Below are 19,838 nucleotides of genomic sequence, written 5' to 3'. Positions count from 1 at the left end.
TGCAACACCTGCTCTGTGACTCACTAACCAGAGTCTGCTGAACTGAGAGATGCAAGAGGTTACAAGCAGGAAACTGTCTAAGAAGTTACAATTTTATGCTGCTGGAACCATCCCGCCTGAAAGAGAGGGCAGGCTGGGTAGAGACACCCTGGCAGGTGCCTGAGAATTCAAACCAGGAGCTGCTGGAACAAAGAGCAGAGTTAGATGTGAAAGGACAGCAGGAAGGCAGGCTGAGAGCTGTACTTAAAGGTTGGCTATCTAACACTAAGTTCTTTTTGTTTCTAGTTTCTTTTTATTTCTATTCCCCCATTTTCTGTTCCAATCAAACATTTCCAACAAGCTTTACGTAATGCTGAGGCTAGCATGGGAAAGAATTGCCCATTAAATTGCTTTTGCCTAGGTCATTGTGATTCTATTTTCCTCTGTTCTTATGAAATGCTATCTCCATTTGCATACTAGGGCAATAACAGAATAATTGCTGACGTTCAGTTTGTTTCAACACTTCATTACATCATCAGTTTCATCATTTCTTAACTTAGGTGGCTGTTTAGTCTGTTCTACTTCAAGTGTCAGAGTAACCTACACTTTAAAAATACATAAACTTGTTATTTAGCGTAATGGCAGGATAATAACACAGAAATTAGATGGGAAAAAAACATATAGAAGATATCCGATTTAATAAACTTGCAGGGACATTTCTGTAGAGCAAATTCAACTCTAAGTAGCTACACTCCACGCGGGGTGTGCTTCACGCACTGGCAGTCAGTGCTACTCTGCAGCGCTATGGTGCAACTCCAGGTGTTATGGAAGCTGGACCTGGCTCTCAGCTGTAACTTCACAGCACTCCTCTTAGTGGGAGAATTAACTGCTGCCTCCATTTCGTAACTGGAAGAACTGGGTACTAAGTGGCTCTCCGTAACTCAGCTCCATCAGCTGGAAATCCATGGTGGCAGAGACACTGGACAGATTCTTCAAATGCCTGGAGAGTAAGGATCTATGCATTTGGCTCCCCTTCCTACTGTAAGACCACCCCCACCCCCACCTTTTGAAAACTGCCACCAGTACTCCAGTTTGCTCGTTCAGCAGACAACCAGATGTTTCCAAGTTAATGAAACAGTCTGAATGTAATAGGGAAAAGCAAGAGGGAGCAGTCGGCTCTGAGCTGGTTGCGGCAAGGTCTGGTAGGAACGACGATGGTTGAGTTGGATTTGCTAAGACACTTTGGCAGCTGAGTATAAACAAACTCCTGACATTAAAACCTGGCTCCAACACACAGTAAAAATAAATACAAAGTCAGAGTTTCTAAAGTTCAAAAAAGGAAGAAGCAACTTCTCACTTACAAAAGTCATTAAAACCACTTTTATGTGACCAGAGAAATTGCATATATATAAAAGAAAAACAGTGGAGTACAGAGGCAAGGCAATAACAAAAATTAAAATTTTCCAGATGATCCCAAATCAGTTACTCAGCTTCAGCCATTTATTTTCTCTATTTTGAAAGCAAAGAGAAAAAGTAGCTTCCCTAAGTTTGCTAAGTATTCCGAGCTGGGCGTATACATCATATAACAAAAAAAAAAAAAAAAGATTTGTTTCAAGAACAATGATCAAATAAGGCAACTTTTAATTTCTAACAGTAACTAAGACCAGAGCGCTGATAAATGCAAAAACAAAGAAGGAAACTTTTCTTACCTCCATAACTGTGAAAGGCTTCTCGCTCTTTAGCTTGAACCACTGTCCCAACAACATCCACCTGTCTCACTGGATGTCCATTATAGAAGAATATACCTAGACAGAGAACATTCTTGATAAGAATAACTACCTTTCCTTCAACATCCTGCCCTAGATAGGTTTGACTGACAAATGTGACTTCCTCTCACACTTAATGCACCTTAAAGTTAATTAATGCCTGCTCATGTGAAAAATCCCCTCGATCAGCAAGCACTGGGAACACAAGAAGGAAGTAACAGCTCTACATAGGATAGAAAAAATTGTGCTATTGTAGTCTCAGAACTTTATCAGCCTCTTGCTTTCCTGTACATTTGGATCTGCAGAACTGTTTGCTGTGGGCTTTAGGAGGTTTTTTTTTTGGCTGGATTTTTTGTTTGTTTGTTTGTTTTTCCAACTTCAACAGTCTTCCGAATAAATAAGTGAATACAATGGAAGCACTTTGAGCTTCTCACAGTACAGCCGTTCCTGATTAAGGCAGAGCCTCCAAAAGGAAAACTAACACAATTCTGTCTTTTATGCCCAAAAGAACAGGAGCCATGGCGTGGGGTAGGGCACGAAGGTGGGTGAGGGTTAACAGCCCTCTCTCATCGCAGAGCACACTGTGCAGTCACCACGGACGGTATCCTGAGCTTCGGTTTCTGAAATAACATGTTCTAAAAACATCCCTTCAAAGCTATTTTTGCGCATCTATAAAGATGACTTGGATAAGAATAATACAAAACTAAGTTCAGGAAATGGTGAGGAATCAGAGCCCAGGGGACTTCCACAACACTGAGGTTACCACATACTGTAATTTCTTTCAAGAGCATGACAAATGTTTTTAACAAACCCTGATGCAAACATACACCGAAACTTCACAGTCCACTAGCAGGACAATAACTGGGAAGCAAGCTCTAGTTAAATCCTGGTCTAATTTTCAGTCAATGTGTTTTCTTCAGTTTTGGAATACCGTTGTTTTCCTGAAATATGATGCCATCTGGGATGTTCAATAACTGTCTTCTAAAAACTACATAACTCAAGGGTATCAAAAAGGAACATTTGTCTCAAAGCACTGTGGCAAATCTTACAAAGGGAAAGAGAAATACTGCAGCAAGGGAGTCACAAAAACATTCTGTATTAAAAAAAAAAAATCAAATGTGAAATCCAAAAATAACTTGTCCTACATAGCCAGCAGCCTTAAGTGGGCCTGGAATTAGTTTTCCTTACATACAAAACAAAAACAGCAGTTTCAGAAGAAGTCAAAGGTGATCAGCCAAGCATGTCACAAAAAGGAGATTTGCTGACAGAAGTCCACTGCAATATTTCGAGGCTGCATCTACTGTTAACATCTTAAAACCATGCAGTCACTGGTCAGGTGTGGTATGAAGAATGTTTAGCAGGTTCGTCCACTTTTCTCTCATTCCACTTATCAGGACACAAACACTGTTAGAGAAACGCTCAATGAAGGTGCTCTCAGTGCATATAAACATTCATTAAATCTTACAAAACATACATATGAGAAGGTCTGGGTCACTTTCAGGGCAAATCTATGGGGCAGAGACTCCAATCTCTTCACGTGCAAACAAGCAACATGTTATTATATTCATTTCACAGTTAGTAAGCTGAGTTTTGGCAAATGACAGCAACCAGATAAAACTGGTTCTCCGTATCCCCATAAGCTTACACAGAACTCCACCCTTACTGTCTGAGAAACTACCTGAATTCATGTGAAAGATGACATTATATCTACATTATCAATCAGAAGCTGCTGAACTTGACTTGAAGGTGTTAAGAGGGAACTTTTTCCTCCCAGATTATCTGTTTAAATTATGTTCCTATCAGTAGCAATAAAAACATACTACACATTTGAAGCCATGAGTAGGCGCATTCAATCAAGCTCCAGTAACCCAGTAAATAACATGCACATTAACGTGCTGCTACCACAGCAGGAAACCACAGCCGCACTTCAGGGGGACTATGGATACAGAGAAGGCAAGTTCAGGTTCTATCTTTACCATCACCAAGCAATGAGGTGTTTGCCATTGCTCTAATTTTTATTACCTCCTTTTATGTTATTTGTAGCTTCCCTTGCTTGTTGATAAGCTGTCACAATGCTATACTGCATGATAGCTCTGCACACATTTCCGTGATGTGATTATGTGTTACAACTGAGTTTGACACCCACTCTCATTTCAAGGCCTCTAAGTCAACACAATTGCTGTGTTTATCTGGGTGGTTTTCCAGCCTTCTTGTCACCATTTCTAGCAGGAGAGTAATTGGACATATTTACTGCTTTCCTCTGCGTTCTTTTAAGGGATTAGTCACTGTTGCATCAAATCCTAATGCTTAAAAATGGAAAGAAAAAACTTATTAGGTCATTCAGTTCATTTCCTCAGAGCCACTGCAAAATTGTTCCATACAGTAAATTCCTGGCAATTGGTACAGTCAGGATATAAACAATCCCAGTGAATAGGATCCCACCTTTTTCCTGGGGAGGCTGCTCTACAATTTAGGAAAAGCATCCTTAGAATATCTGCTAACATTTAGCCTGTGTTTCTTTCTATTCCTCCAAGGTGCAACTCTGTTTTGCACTCATTCATTCTTAATTACCCTTACCTAATGACTGATTCATTGCTAATCAGCTCCAGCTGGTCTTCAACAAATCACGAAGGGCCAGGAACATCGGTAGCAAACACCTACCTCCTTCCTTCCCCAAAAGATACCTTTTTTTTTTTTTATTAAAGATATTTTCATTGTGCCAATGTGTGAGATAGGCTAAAAGATGTCATCTTTGGTACGTACGCAGCACCAGAACACTACACAAGATTTAGGATGTTTGTTCTATGAGATTTCACTTAATTCTTTAAAGTTTGGTTAGAAAATAACACAGGATTGCAAACAAGCTTAGTTGTGCAGAATGCCAGATGCACAGGAAGTGAAGAAAGCTTGCATGCACCAATTTTAAAGACCGATATCTTGACATGACAGATACCACTTCCTTAGGACCATCTTAAAATAAAAATATCAACAAAACTGAAATAGTTTAACAGGCAGAAGACAACACCCAAGTAAAAGAAAGGGAAGGGAAGCTAGAAGGAAAAAACTCAAGCGATGTAGAGGTGAACAGGATTGTTCATAGTCCTGTTCTTTTGACGCACGTTTACTGATGTTCAGAGGTTTAATTCTTCTGAGTATATTTGTATGTGTGCATGCATGAATTGCTTTGTATTTTGTTCAATAACAAGTAAAATGTCTCTGATTAAGGGAATAGCCTTTATCAGATGCACTTGCTATAGCAATACTACAATAAGACTGCAGACTTTTTTGAAAGCCTTGAGGTACTGCTCACTCTAGTACAAATATCAGCAACAGAATTTAGCCCCGTTCCTGAAAAGGCTTTAAGAAAAAGCAGTTTGTGAAGTCCCTACGAACATAAGAGTGGTTGTAAAAAAGAAGAAAGCCACCAGTCCTTCATTTCTACATGAGTAGTACTGTTGTTATCCTTGCTGTTAAAGAAAAATAAATGAGAATAACAAAACCTACAGGACGGAACTTACTCAAAGAACCAAACAGATGTGCTTTTTCCCCCCATGGAGAAAAAAATAAACAGAAAAAACAGCCCCATCAAACCAAATGGAAAACGCACACTCTGCTTAGGGTTTCCTACTTTTCATCATCAATTCTAAGTTTCTTGGGATTCTTCCCCAGTTTTTCTGCACTTCGACACATTCCAGTTTGGAGTAATGAACACTTCCACAGAAGGGATCACACTGCAGACAGCAGTGAGATATAACATATATGGCCAGAAAGGATCCGTGCTGTTAGAACTATCAGAATATAACAAGCACTACCACACAGTGGAAATACACTACCTTTATGTAAGCCAGCTTGTGTGTGTCTCTCTATATGCACACACACAAATGCACATATATATACACAAACAAGAGGAAAAGCCTGCAGAACTAACACATTTTATTATTTCACCAGTATTTCTTCAAACAAGGTATACTATCTGTTCTTCTTAGAACTGTTAAAGGTACTACTGCCACTTAGTTTCAGGGTATGGAAAAATAACTGTACTCATGTCCATGAAGCATTCTGAAATCCCCAGATGAAAAGTACAACATAAACCAATTACAATTCTGTATGTCTCATAATCAGCACATACAAGTACATACCTGGCACTTGTTTAGATTCTCTCATTTCTTTTATATCTTTAATATAGAGTCTTGCAAATGCAGAAAATACAGGATCTAACCCCCAGAGCAGGGAAGGTATCTCTTCTTCATATTTCTTGAACTCAGACTGCATTCAAAACCTGTGAATGCAAGAAAAAAATGTAGTTATTGTCTACACAGGTGAAGAGAAGCAGTTCTGTGTTCCAAATGAACAAAAAACGGGCTTGTGATCTTACAAACAGCAACACAATAGAGCTGATGAGGAGTCACAGGAACTTACATCTTTGCTTCACCATATAAAAGACACTTTCACATATAAAATAGCACTTCTGACAATTTACCGAAGTATTAAGACTCAACCTCAACAGCATTCTACCCACTACTTCAAATGAAACAGAATTTTCTCATCTATGGACAGAGGGAGATAAATACAATACTACTTCAAAAGTGAGACTGTGGGATACCAATTAGTTACTTTCTCTGTACTTCCATTTCCTCCCATCACTCCTTTCCCAGTCCATAAGATATTCCCCTCACTGCTCATCCTGCATTTTACTGGGGGAAGGCTTATGTTTTATACCAAAAAAAAAAAAAAAGGCAACAAACTCTTCTTTATTTTGTGCAAGCAGTTTCCAATAACTTTGTAATGGTTACTTCCCCCTTTTACCTCTTCATTTTCCCCTGTCTAATGCCTGCTATCTTTGGTCATTACTAGACTAATTCTCAGCTTAACACAGTGGGTTTCTGAAAAAAAGTAAAAAAAAAAAGCACACAACCTTCATCCTGTAGAGATTTTGAGGCCGAATATATTTTTTGTTACTTTCTTCCACATGGGTAGCTAAAATGTACTTGCAGAACTTTACAAGTTACCATCAAAGGGGCATCAGCCACTTACAGGTGTGGTGCAAAGGTGGTAAGCAAACTGATGTTGAGTAGTGATTAGTAGGGCTGAGAGCTGGAAGCCATAGCCTTCAAAGATAGAAAAGCTCCCTTCTATGGGCTGTCAGTGATCTCTGTACTCAGCACGAGATGGTTATAGATACTGATAAAGAGACAACATGACATGGATGTCATCATAGCATCTTGCATCTTTGGGAAACAACAGAGCTTGGATTCTGCTTCGTTTCTGTTTTCACACTTAAACTTTAATTTGGGCCTGAAAAACAGTGTAGCACAACATGCTAGAGCGTTGCTGACATCTACTCCGCACTGTGAAAAGAACTGCAGATGACATCTATTCTTATTTCCAATGTTTTCTTTTATTAAAGATAGTGATATTTTGACCTTTCCTAGACTGGACATCTGTCTTGCGAGAAGGTGGAAGTTTTTGATTCCCTCAGTTCTACCAGGCACTTCACCTTGAAGTAATAAACTGAGGATTTTTGTTGACATCTGCATTTATGCCTCTCCCCGACGTACAGGCAGGTTTTCCCAATCCACCCTTTTTACATATGCACAGCCTATTCAAAAACTTCTCACTCTCTTTTTCTTGCTCAAATCTCCCCAGCAAACTCACTTTTCCTCCTGCTGAACTGCAGTCACTCATCAGAAGAAATTTCTAAACTAAGCTGTTAACTGCAAGATCTTCTTAATGCAAGGCTGTTATCGCTCCATATGGCAGTTCTCCAGTTTCTGTCTAAATAACCTATAGAGAATTTAGACTATAAACTTTTCCATGCAAACATATAGTTTGAACCTCTGTTTTACTTCGCACATGCATTTTTATAACACATATAGTCTTCCCAGTCCCTCTCTTCTTCCTTAAAACCTCATGCACCCCGATGCCTGCAATGTCCCTATAACCAGTGTACAAATAAAAAACCCAAAAGATTAGTCCAACAAACGTTCATGGCTCATAGAAAGAGATCACACACCAAACAATAAACACGTATCAGAATTAACATGCAATAGGCTGGAATAAGGAGAAGCACTTCTATTTGGAGTACCACTCCCAAACTGGAAATATTATGGTAAAATCTTGTCCTTTATGGTGCTATAGTCGTCCAGCTATTCACTTTTAGTGGCACTTCTCCCAGACGTGTATCCTATGGATACAACCACAGTCTTGCTGTCTATCAAGATCTCTTATACAAAGCAGCATTCCTTTCTGCAGCAAAACTTCTTTCTATTTCAGAAACTACTGGAAACTGAACCTGAAATTGTGCAGCTTCCCCCAGCTCACAGGCCTCATGATAGCACCTCCCCAGAGCTCACACCCTTCACATACAGTACCACTGCACCTGCTTCAAGTTGCTTCATACATCTCAAGTTCTATCTTACTTTTTCTCAAGGAATCCACAGGTCTGTAAGTCTCTTCTCTAGTGCTACCAAAGCACAACTTTTTGTTTGTTTGTTTTTAAGGCCACAGAACAAATCCTCCAAAGTCCCAAGGTAAGACAATCCATCCATTCGAGGCTGGGAGAGTGAAACTGCACTCCAGGCACTCTCTGGCTGACAAGCACTTGAGCAGCATCCCACACAGCAGCCATACCTTGATCCTTCTTGGTTCTGGCAGCCTCCCCAGTCACTGCCACCCCCCAAATCCAAGCCCAACTGGTCCACTTGGTAGCTACATTTGAACAGCTACCTGTTCCAAACCAAAGGTTTGTGGCCTGCTGGGAGGCAAAGACCTTTAACTTACTATCTCCTGTGTGGCTTGCCTCCACACATACACTACAAATCCCTTCTGCTAGAGTGGAAGCTTTATAATTCTGTATTGAGCACTTAAACCCAGCTCATGGCGTTAGCAGCAGTTCTTCCCTCCTGTAACAAAGACACGTTAACCAGCTCCACCCATTGTATCTATTTTTGTGTTTGTTTATAAACTTGTTACATGCAGATTTATAGTATTAGTAAATAGAATGCTTAAAAAGCTGATAAAAATGCCTCAAAACAATTTCTGTTTTACCATACAATGGTATCTTCCCATAATGTGTTCCTGAACTGGCACAGGAAGCCTCTCCATCCCAGGGGTTAATTAATTAGTGACTCATCCTGGCAAAAGCGAGACGTGCCGTTATTTAGGAGAGCTTGCAGCTCCTCGCTGGTACTGCTGGTGATATGCTATCACCAAGGAAGATAACAGCAACTTTGTACAATGAAGATCCAAGGGGTGAATCACGGGCATTGTGGCTACACGCAGCTCACAATAAACAATTCCGAACAGACAGTAGATGTACAAGTGTTTAAGGATTAAAATGACTTTTGCTAAAGCACTGTGACAATGTTTATCAATAGAAACAATACGAAGTCTTAGAAAAGCATCCTCTCATTCCACATTTCATTTTAAATGCCATGTAACGGCTTCACAGTTGTAGCAGTACAAGGAATTCAGCGCAGCTAGCGGTGGGAAAGGCAAGAGAGGCATCAAGTCCATAAGCTTAATAGAATGAAATACCCCTTTGTCACCATAAGACATAAGAAGTTGGAATTAAATTTTACTATTTGAAACACTCTTCTGGGAAAGAGTTCTGTTTCAAAGGCAAAAACCTAAAAGTTGATATGGCACTTACCTAAGTACAAATAAACAAAAGCAGTCCTAATTTGAGACTACTCTAAGCACTACTCTATTCAAATAAAGGCGTTTCCTTGACTTCCTTCTATCAGTGTTAGCTTTCCTGACTGCAGCGAGAACTCAAACAAGACCGTAATCCTCAGACTTCTTGTGAACTCAGCAAGGTATTATCCTAAACAGGGAAGAGAATCCAAGGAAAGCTGGCAGTCTTCCATCAGCTGCCACCACCCAAAAACCAAGCCGTTTTCTATGCTCCCTCCCAAGTGGCCCACCTGGGAGGGTGACCTAGGCTTGTTAGAATAGCTCCCAATTAAACCACCCAAACGATCCATTCAACAGAACCGGCACAGGCCAATAAGTATCCAGGCTCCTAATGGTGCTCACCATGTACCTTTTTCAAGAACGGATAAAAGATTATGAACTGGTCTTCTTCCAATCCTGGTGAAACAGGAACCACAAGAAAAGTATCTATTTTAATACTTCTCATAGAGTCTTTTCTCCAGATGCGATTAAGAATCGAAGCTCTTGAAGGAAGTTTCCTTAGTTTGAGATGAGCTGTTTGGAGTCACCACACCATAGAAGAAGCACCTGCCAACAGTTACCTGCAACTAGGCTGCAACTATGACAGAGTGCAAAGACTTCCTCATGCTGGCTTTGAATCAGAAGCAGAGGATATTCACCTACCCATGTAGGCAGATTAAGCAGGCATCTGCTCGTCTCCAAACCTGCAGCCACGACACTAGCCCCAATCAGTTACACAGGAAGCAGCACTTGAACTGCCATAGTTAACAACCCAGTGCATTAAAGTTGCTTAAATTTCCCCTTGGTTTACTTGAGTAGAGCAGGCTGTGAGGGGATTGCTTCATGGGTCAGCCATCGATGCCACAGAGAAAGCAAACTGTAGAAAGGGGGGCAGCTGGGTTGTGTAACCACCTCAGTCATCTGAATTGAACTCATCTGTGCTTGACTCAACACCCTACAGGACAAAAGAGTATTATTCAATTCTTCATGAACAGCAGAGGCACTTCCAGCACAATGCAGTTCAAAATAGTTTTCATTATTCAAAGCCACATACAACATTTCAAATTAAAAACAAGCAAAGAAAACCAACATTCTGTTGTACAACTAGATTCAAGTGAGCTTGAAAGTAAAGCCTTTCATTACAGATAATATCAAATAAAGATTCTAAAACTGAAACTCCCCCACAGAATTCTAAAAAAAAAAAAAAAATACATAATTAAAGAATATTTTCAATACCATTAACAAGAACAAAAACAATGCACTGCCACCAAAATAAATCACTCAAAGGAAGCAGGCTGAGCACTTCTAGTGTTCCCTAACAAACTACCTTCTGCTGCTCACAGACAGCTGTAATCTTACCACAAATACACTAGTAGTAGCTGCTGCTCATAAAGCTTCACGTGCTATTCGTATTTCAAAGCTATGAGATAATCATGCTGAAGCACCCTCTTCACCTAATTCTTTAACGTGTCTGGAGTGAGGGCAAGAGGAAGTCTACGAAGGCGATTAATTCTCTCTGAAAGCCCTTAATCTCCCACGGTGCTGCTAGAATGAGCTGAGCTGTGGAGAAGACATTCTTTCACTGGGAAAGACCGTTCTCAGCTGTTAGTGTAAAGAAAAAACAAGCAAAATCACCCCACATTTTTTTAGTATAAATAGTAAGTTTGATGGCTGAAAATAAAGCAGTAGAGAAGCTACTTCCCAAAAGTCTCTTGGCAAGTGAACATTGTTTTTGACAGACACATGTAATTCACTGATCCGGCATAAAGGGATATTCAAGTCAGCTAACAAAGCAAAGAGAATAAGACATAATTCACCCCATTTGAAGGCAACAGTTAGCTTTCCTACACTGGTATAGCAGCAATAAAGCAGATTTTGCTTGAAGGAACGTTTTCGAATTTCAGGAGTTTGAGCAGAAGTGGCAAGCATTGGTTAACAGCTTCCTAAAGCTCTTACTCCATGGCAAGGCTGCCTCGTGCTGGAGAGGCAAGTTTTCCTGTCCATTTTTTACTCCCTTATATGAGTTTATATATCTGGTGTAAATTAAAACAGCCCCCACATTAGGAGCAGAATTTATGTGAATATTCACAGCGCAGAGCATTCTATTTCAAACAGAGACTTCAACATTATTAACTTGGGGTTTGGTTGAGTTGCACAGATGCGTTGAAAAGTGTTCCAAATATTCCCAGTACCTAACAAAGCAATCAGCTATGACAGATCTGTTCAAAGCTCTGAAACCAATTAAAATTTTTCTTTACTGCACAAATGAACATTTAACTGTATCAGAACATGAGGCTGCACTTGAAACACGGTCTCCAAATAACACTGCTGTTGGTACACACAAAAGAATTCAAGCCAGAAGAATGCTGAAGTCCCAGATCCCAGTAGGGCCATCGTACAATCTGTGAGCGTAACTACAAGGTGAGATGACTCATTTGCAGCTCTTTTGGAAGACTGAGATCTGTTACTCTGCTTACAAGGAATAGCAAAATTTGTCGGATGCTTTTATTTCTAAACTGCCTACAGTATTTTTGTTCTGGTGCTTTTTTGTTTTTACTATTTTGTATGCAATTCCACAAAATAATTCTTTTTCTCCTCCCAATAAAGATCTGTAATGCGTCTTGTGTTTTCTCTCTTACTGTGGGAAGTTCAAACTATTAACCCATGTAAGAACCAAGTTTTTGTTATGCTTTTTTTAATGCTCCCTGAGCAAGTTACTTGTCCTCTTAGCCACCATCTGGGAAAAGTATCAAAAAAAGTGGTTTTCTACCTTAGAGTTTCTCAGTCCTGTAGCCTCTGAATTTCTTTTGCTACTGTGCCTCCTTTCTGAGGACCAGAATTTCCATACCCGAAATCAAGGGCAGGATTTCTTACTCAGGACAGGGCTGCTCTGACCTACAAACGCAAAAGTTTTCCTAGGTAAAGAAATCTATTTGATTTCCTCTGGTTCTTTGGATGCTCAGACTAGAAAGAGATACAGTCAGAAATGCCAAAGGTGTGTTATCATTGATAACACAAATTATTCTGCACAATCTCTTACGTTGTGTTCAATGAACTCTGAATGATATGAAGAGTAGTTTCTTCCCAGCTAAGAAAACCTGGCTCACCATCCTTTACGTTCAGCTCCGGAACTCTATCAGGAGCTATTAAAAATCCAGAGACTTGGTCCTCTACCAAGTTTTGGGCTATAGATTTCTATAACTCTCAGAGGATGCTCTGAAATAACGAACATTGTACGAATGCTCCCTCTGAGCGCTTTCTAAATCCCATCACTGAGTTGACACAGGACATCAGCCCTGTGCAGAACAAACCAAGAACTGCACAGGAACACCTGTTCTGCAGTATGAACATACTCTTAATGGCTTTCTTCCCTGTAGAGCAAAGAAGGCCCAGCAACTTTGCTAGTAATTATTTTTGCCCACCTTTAATAAAATCTTTCTTTGAATCCAGTAGAAAGGGCAACAAATAGAAAACCAATACAACTTGAAAGAAAATGCCTCATTGACTCCTGAGTCTGAAATTCCTCATATTCCCTACGTGAATCACTGTCACAGTTATCCGATGATCAAGTTATTACTATTTCTGACCTCTTGGCATGTGGAAAAAACAAAATCAAAACATCCCCTTATAAACAGATTAAAGCGCTTCCTCAATTGCATTTCAGGAGATGCCACTCATGCTTCTGAAAGCCAGTCACTCCTGGATACAGCATCCAAAACATTATATTACAGCTCAGCCAGAAGCCATAGAAATTACTTTTTCTGTCGCTAATTTTATGGGTCTCTGTTACAGGAGATTCAGTTCAAACTCATGTAATGGGATTGTTTGGTTTAATGGTATGGTGTGGTCTACCATAAAACATAGTTCTGTGGATGGGAGATTAAAGATCCATTCTACTGTATTAAAAAAAAAAAAAAAGATTCTGGGGCACACGAGATAAAAAATGCATCACATCACAACACTCCGTTTTCTCATGACCAGGTCCTAGTGCCCAAAGTTTGTGTATGCTATTGTGAAACATACAATAGCTGCTGTTTGCCTTAACAATCCATGCATTACAGCAACAGCGTATGCAGCTGTAAGATTGAGCAGAGTTGCCACAAAAAGCCAAATTATATTCTTCAACTTACAGTACTTCTTTTGCCTCAAAAAAAAATCAGAATTACACAAGAGCTTGTAGAAATCTAGCTAAAAGACCAGAACCTTACACAAGCAGAAACTGCTTTAAACATGGATGCAACATAAAAATGACATCATTTTTCAGTGAAAAGCTACACTGTTTCCTCAGTAAAATCATGTGAAACTCTAGCTTTGCTTTAGCGAACAGCTGATACCATTGAAGTACTGAGGCCTGACCAGTAGGCCTCACACCAGAGTTGACCCCTAGATGAATCTCACAACCCAGCATTAGATACCATCAGTATCCGATCATTAGCAAAATATGTGTCTTGGACAAAACATCTCATTAGCAAGAGATGTAGTTTAGGTAAAACGTTATGAGAGTGTATTAACCTTCCCCTGCTTAGAAGCATAGTGTCAAGGCCCGCTAGTACACAAACTGCCTTCGTTCCTCCTCAAGCCCTGGCCAGGCCAGAGGTGGAATCCAAAGGGAGAATGACACCAGATATTTCCGCCTAATTATCATGTAAACCAGTTTATTCAACAATATGAAAGCTGGACCCTCTTGCAGCAAAGCTGGAGACCCCACCTACAAGCAGACGCACTGCACAGGACCTCCTGATGGCTGAGGAAGGCTCTCCAAATCCACGCCGCTTCCAGGGCTCCCCAGCAACTGCAGAATTGGATGACGGGAAAGAACGAGGGTGGCTGGTGATGTGTCTTTCTTAATCACTATCACTGTCCTCATGGTTAGGTGCATCGCCTTGTTCTTTATTGTTCTTGCTGTATCGTTTTGCTTACTATCTCATTGCTTTAAGCTTAAGATACACGCAATTCTTTAACTTGCTGTCTGTGACCTTTGTGCTGACCCCATCCACTGGCAAAACAATCTGACATTTAAATATTTCTCCTTTTTGATAACAGACATGTTTCCAATGCTACCACATGGCAATGCCTCCCAGGATACTACTAAGCCATCAGTGGCTTTCAGTTCTTTATTTGTGTCAGACTGTCAGATTTTGCAAAACGCTCCCTCCTTTCAGGGAGGTGTATTTTTAATAATATACGAAGAAGGCGTAATAAGCTTGTGCTTACCACATAACCAGGACTGGATTTGCTGGCTGGCCATAATATTAATAAAAAAATTACAATAACTCCTATTACAGAACAAGTCGTTCTGTCCTAAGATTCCAGAGGTGATCAGGATCACGAGAGAACACAATGGCCGCTCTGCAAAACGATTCCTGGGAAACAGAGGACAAAATTCAGGATTTGCAGAAAGAAAAGCAGCAATACGTGTGGATTTTTTGTTCAGACATTTTTGTGCCAGTATTGACTGAGATGCAAAGCTATCTTTATCCCTTAATAAATTTCTAATCCGAGCTGCTATGCGAACCAATGCAAATTTGAAAGCCACAAGCGAAAAGAACAAATCAGCTCGTGACTGCCATGCAAGAGGCAAGGGGCTCATTACCATCTGGAGGAAAGGAAACACGGTGAAGCATTTGTAATGCATGCTTTCATGTGACTAACCTAAAGCTTCTAACAGCCACCAGACAGATGGGGCTCTGCAAGTTTTAAATACTTTGCCTTGCGTTCATGTACAGTTTTGATCAAATAGTTTCTCCTTTAAAAAAATATATCAACTCAAGAGATTAAAATGCTTAGAAGGAAGACACCAACACAGCTAAGAGAAGTAGTATTTTAACTGCATATATTTATTTTTAAATCAATTTCTTTGATAGACTCATTTGTGTAGTTCTGTGAGGTTACTATAGTCAACAACACATGGAGTAATAACTGTACATTATAAAAGTATTCATCCGCAGTGCAGAAAAATATTTTAATACTGTCCAAAACCTCACATTTTGGGAATTCTCAAGTTAACAAAAAGCGGAAAGCAGCTGACGTTCTTGAAAATTTTATCATGAAAGAGGACCTGAAATTTTAACTGCAGTAGTTAATTAATCAAGAGAGATTCAGCGACGTATGTTTCAATTTATTGACATTTCCCATTGAAACTAAGGCGTAATTCTGCTAAGCAGAAAAGCACAACTTATCCCTCAAATGACATACGCAAGCCTGACCGTCCTTCAGAGCGTTCATCTCGAAGGTGTCTTTGTAGCAGAGCAGCTGGCAGCCAGAAGGCAAACTTCCTTTTCGTACTCTGTCTTCAGTTAAGTTAACACGTTAAAGAATGAATATCTTTGACCTCCTATTTTTCCATGAAATATTCTTGTAACATTCATTGAAATATCTGATCCTTATTCAAGGCTTCTGTATAAGTATTATTGTTTTTTCTTCCGACATATGACTTAAAATGAAGCCTATTTCATAAAACATCACTGGTTACTCGGAAACATTCAGACAATTTGGGCACTTTTATATTTGCTCTGTCACCATCCTCGCAGATGTTGCCTGATACCCCAAGGACTGCACGCCAAGGGTTTGCTGGGAGTGCTACCTCCACACGCATGAGGATAAGCCTCATCACAGATTTCCACGCATTGGCACCTTCCACAGCTAAACACTGTGATAAATTATCTACAGGCACTCTGAAGATACCTTCCCCTATTGACTATCCATTTTTCTCAGATCAAAATTGGATGAGATCAGTCTGAATCCTGATATTTGAATGCTCAATCTTTTTATTGCAAGTAATACCAATACGCTGAAACTCCCAAATGCTGTACGTGTTTCTATGGCAATTCCTAGATTTTCCACGGAAGCAGCTACAGCTTATTTTCTATGGCAGTGCATCAAAAGCAGGAAGCAACGTAAGGTATCATTTCCAGGTTACTATTAAGAGGCCTGAGGAGTGATTGCAGCTGAGGAGGTATAGGCAAATGCCTAAAAACTTTCTCTCTACTTCTGGTAGCACACATATATTTTTCATATTTGTACTATACATGACCACATTACTGCCATTACTCATGTCAGAGAAGGTCATAAAATGCTGAACACAAAACTAAATCTCAGGCTTTTCTGTTCCTTTATCAAGAGGGCTTGTTTTCACATGCAGAACAGAAACACACAACCCTAAGCTACAGATCCACCAACGGTATGTTAAATAGAAGGGCTTAAGAGCACTATGTATGATACAAAGTCTCCCCTCTCAATGCTTCCAACAAATGGGCAAGGGGTGACTTGATGCTTCTTGGAGGAAAACGTATCAGCCTTTTGGCTGCCTTCTTACCTCAGAAAGGAATAAAAGGCAGTTTTCAGCATTCTTTCGTACTTCCTTCCTTACCTGGACATAACTATGGGTTATTAACTAATGATACTACTACTGACAGTTCCTCTGTACTTGACCATCATTAATTAGAATATTAAGACACGGGAATCAGGTACAGTAGGAAAGGTAAATGATTGATGAAATGGGAGGAAAGGGAAAAAGATCAGGTACGGACGAGTCACCAGAACACTGCCATAAGCTAAACGTTGTCATCAGTTAAGAAAACTACAGTGGTACAAGGCAAAACATCAGAACGTCATTCCACAAAAGCCTGAACTCCAAGGGAAAGGCAGCAGGTTCAGCAGGAAGCACGGCAGACTTCAGGAATGACTTCAGAGACAGACGCTCGACAGATGAGATCTTAGCAAAAAATCAAGAATATGAAAAAGGAGGTCAAAAAAGGAATGTCAAGCATCAAATAGGAGCTAGACGTTAACAGCGTAGAGCTTACAATTGAAACGGGTATCCTACATAAGAGACATCATTAACACCCAGAACACAACAGAGTAGAAGATACAGTCTACAGAAAAACACCTCCATGTAATTGGAAAGTATCAACAAAAAGGGCACATACATCAAGTCAAGAAAACAGAAGAGACAGCACTGAGTGCCAAGGGTGGCAGACGGACCAAGACGTACAAAACAAGAAGCACGTCTGGGATTAAGCCACAAACAAGTCACCTGTGACCTCTGAGCAGTTCAGTGAACTCAAACATCAGAAAGAAGATTGGAGGAGATCAGTGAAAGTGTGGGTGGGCATAAAGTCAAGACAATATAAAAATACACCATTAAATATTTTGAAAGAACTGAGAACAGGATGTAGGACTGCAGCTAAAGGGCAACTTATGCTGTGAAGAACACATTTCTAATTAGATTTCTGAAGCAAGCATATATTTCCAATGAAAAGAAATGGAACAAAAGTAGTTTATACAAAGTAGAGGTAGAACTTAAGTGGGGGGTTATGAACAGCAGCAAGTGCAAGCAATTAAGTCAAGAGGAAAGGATGGTGACATTTAGCAGCAAAAAGTAGGTAGGAGACTTCTAAATCTTAAGAAGGATTGCAGTAGAGTTACAGCTATTTTTAAGCCAGTTGGTTTGATGCACAGCTAACACAGTTATTCAACATCAGCCTACTCTGACATTTTAAGGAAGCACTGAATTTTCAAAATGCATTGTATTCAATTCCTGAAGGAGAAATTTTAATGTACTTATAATTCACTTTTACCTTTTTATTCCTACCATCTGGAAACATTTATGGTTGTTAAAAACTCCTGCTACCAGGAGAAAAGAGGAGGGAAAGCAAAACAGAAAAAAAAAAAAGCAGGCTTCATACAGCCTCCTCCATACCAGGAAGTCAATGCAAACTGGGAATGATTTGCTACCAGCACTTAACCTTCACCTGAAAAAATTTATGTTAGGATTGAGTGGCAAGCTGCAACCCTAGAACACAAGAATAAGGGGAAAATAGAAAACTGTGGCTCATTGCCAGTTGCAGTTATAATGTTTAAACATCAAATTACTTAGCAAAAAAAAAAAGAGTTAAAAGCAAAGCTTCATCACCAGCTAAATTGCTCATTTGTTGTGTCAGCCTTTCATCCTATATTTTCAGCATTACACCAGCCAAAAGCTCTCTGGTATGGAGCCCATCTTTAGGAAAGTCTAAAACATCACATCTAACAGTTAATGGTTGTTAGGACAATCCTTCTGCCCTTGTTCTGCCCCGAGTAAACCCATTTTATCACACACATGTTAAAAGTAAACTGATGCATTATAAAGATGCTGCATGTGAACTGTGTGCAGTAAAAAAAAAAAAAAAGTAATGTTATCAAGAGAGCTGAGAAACAACACGGCCCTAGTACCCCAGTTGCCTCAATGCCAGAAGAGAGCAATCTCAATTAGGTTTGTTCACATACAGCTCAAGATCTTTTCATAGTTTGGCATCCACGCCCAGTTACTATTACCAACTCCAACATCACACACACGTGCACCTCCAGCTGCCCTGTGACACTACCCCTGAAGCTAAAGGAAGGCTGATTCCGACTCGATACAAGGATTTCATACGATGCTTGTTAGATTCCCTTTTTCCCCTGCCCTCATCAATTAGTTCAAGTAACTTGATGCAAATTCGCCCCAAAGCACTTTTTATCCAAGAGCAATTTAAAATAAAAATGTGTATATTATTAAACTTATTATTTTAACATCCAAATCAAAGCTATCATCTCACCTGAACAAGTACCAAAAAATAGTTATCAGAGAAAGGAAAAGGAAATTGCATTTTAAAAACAGAGATTCCACAAGCTAAATTGGCTCTTGTAACACAGAAAAAACCTTATCAGTTACTTCCTCCTTCCTTATTGTAGTCAAACTATTTGCATGAAACTTCTAAATGAAGTTCATACGGGCAGCAAGCCAGCCAAATCATCAAGGTGAAAGAAAAACAACTCGTCTGCATTGCAGCTGATTCTTGGCATTAGCTTTACACATGTGGACAGATTGGTCTTGAACATCCTCATCAATGGTTTCACACCATGTGTGCCAGCTGCCAATACCAAAGAACCACAAAGCCCAATACCATGTTTTAATAACGCTGACAGCTACACCAAGTCAGGACTGCTATCGGGTTAGCAAGAGCATTTGACACAAAGCTGTCACTTCGTGGCTATCTTGTTCTGTGGAGGGACAGTGTCTAGCACAGCACCTTCCTGCATGCCTCAGATACTATCAGCACCACCATTTGCTGACATATTCTTAGAAGGCTTCTAACTCCAGCATGATTCAGACACCAAAATCAGTGCTAAGACATGACTGAAAGTTCAGTACTGGACTACTGTTATGGTCTTATTTCCTTCTGAACAACCTTTCTAATCTTTGTTACTTCTAATACCTGTACAATTCCTCTTCTGAAACCCCGTTCTTGGCCCAGCCCAGCACTTCCTAGTTCTTAAAGTCATGCTTCTTTCAGTGAGACTGCCTACACTGCCACAATCCCCATAACTGGCGTATCTCAATGCTCCATTATTATTACACATAGACTACCTTCCCTAGATAGCAAACTACTATCATGC

At 39.9% G+C, this 19,838-nt stretch overlaps 1 protein-coding gene across 5 annotated transcripts in view; it reads right to left on the bottom strand.

Moving 5' to 3' along the window:
* STN1 (STN1, CST complex subunit) overlaps positions 1–19,838 on the bottom strand; it is a 43,069-nt gene that overhangs the window by 22,112 nt on the left and 1,119 nt on the right. For 2 of the 5 annotated variants that reach the window (XM_021397452.1, XM_021397455.1), the window contains exons 2-3: positions 5,885–6,024; positions 1,689–1,784 (exon numbers count right to left, since the gene is read on the bottom strand). In XM_021397452.1, coding sequence (XP_021253127.1) covers positions 1,689–1,784; positions 5,885–6,017 — 229 coding nt within the window. In that variant the 5' untranslated portion in view covers positions 6,018–6,024. Of the gene's footprint in view, positions 1–1,688; positions 1,785–5,884; positions 6,025–9,789; positions 9,894–10,082; positions 10,324–19,838 lie in introns of those variants that run through there. The other 3 variants (XM_021397453.1, XM_021397454.1, XM_021397456.1) reach the window with 3 other exon arrangements.

Source organism: Numida meleagris, chromosome 5 (genome assembly GCF_002078875.1).
Source record: "Numida meleagris isolate 19003 breed g44 Domestic line chromosome 5, NumMel1.0, whole genome shotgun sequence".
Lineage (NCBI taxonomy): Eukaryota > Metazoa > Chordata > Aves > Galliformes > Numididae > Numida > Numida meleagris.
Note: the sequence above shows the minus strand (reverse complement) of the source record. Positions and strands in the feature narration are given on the sequence as shown.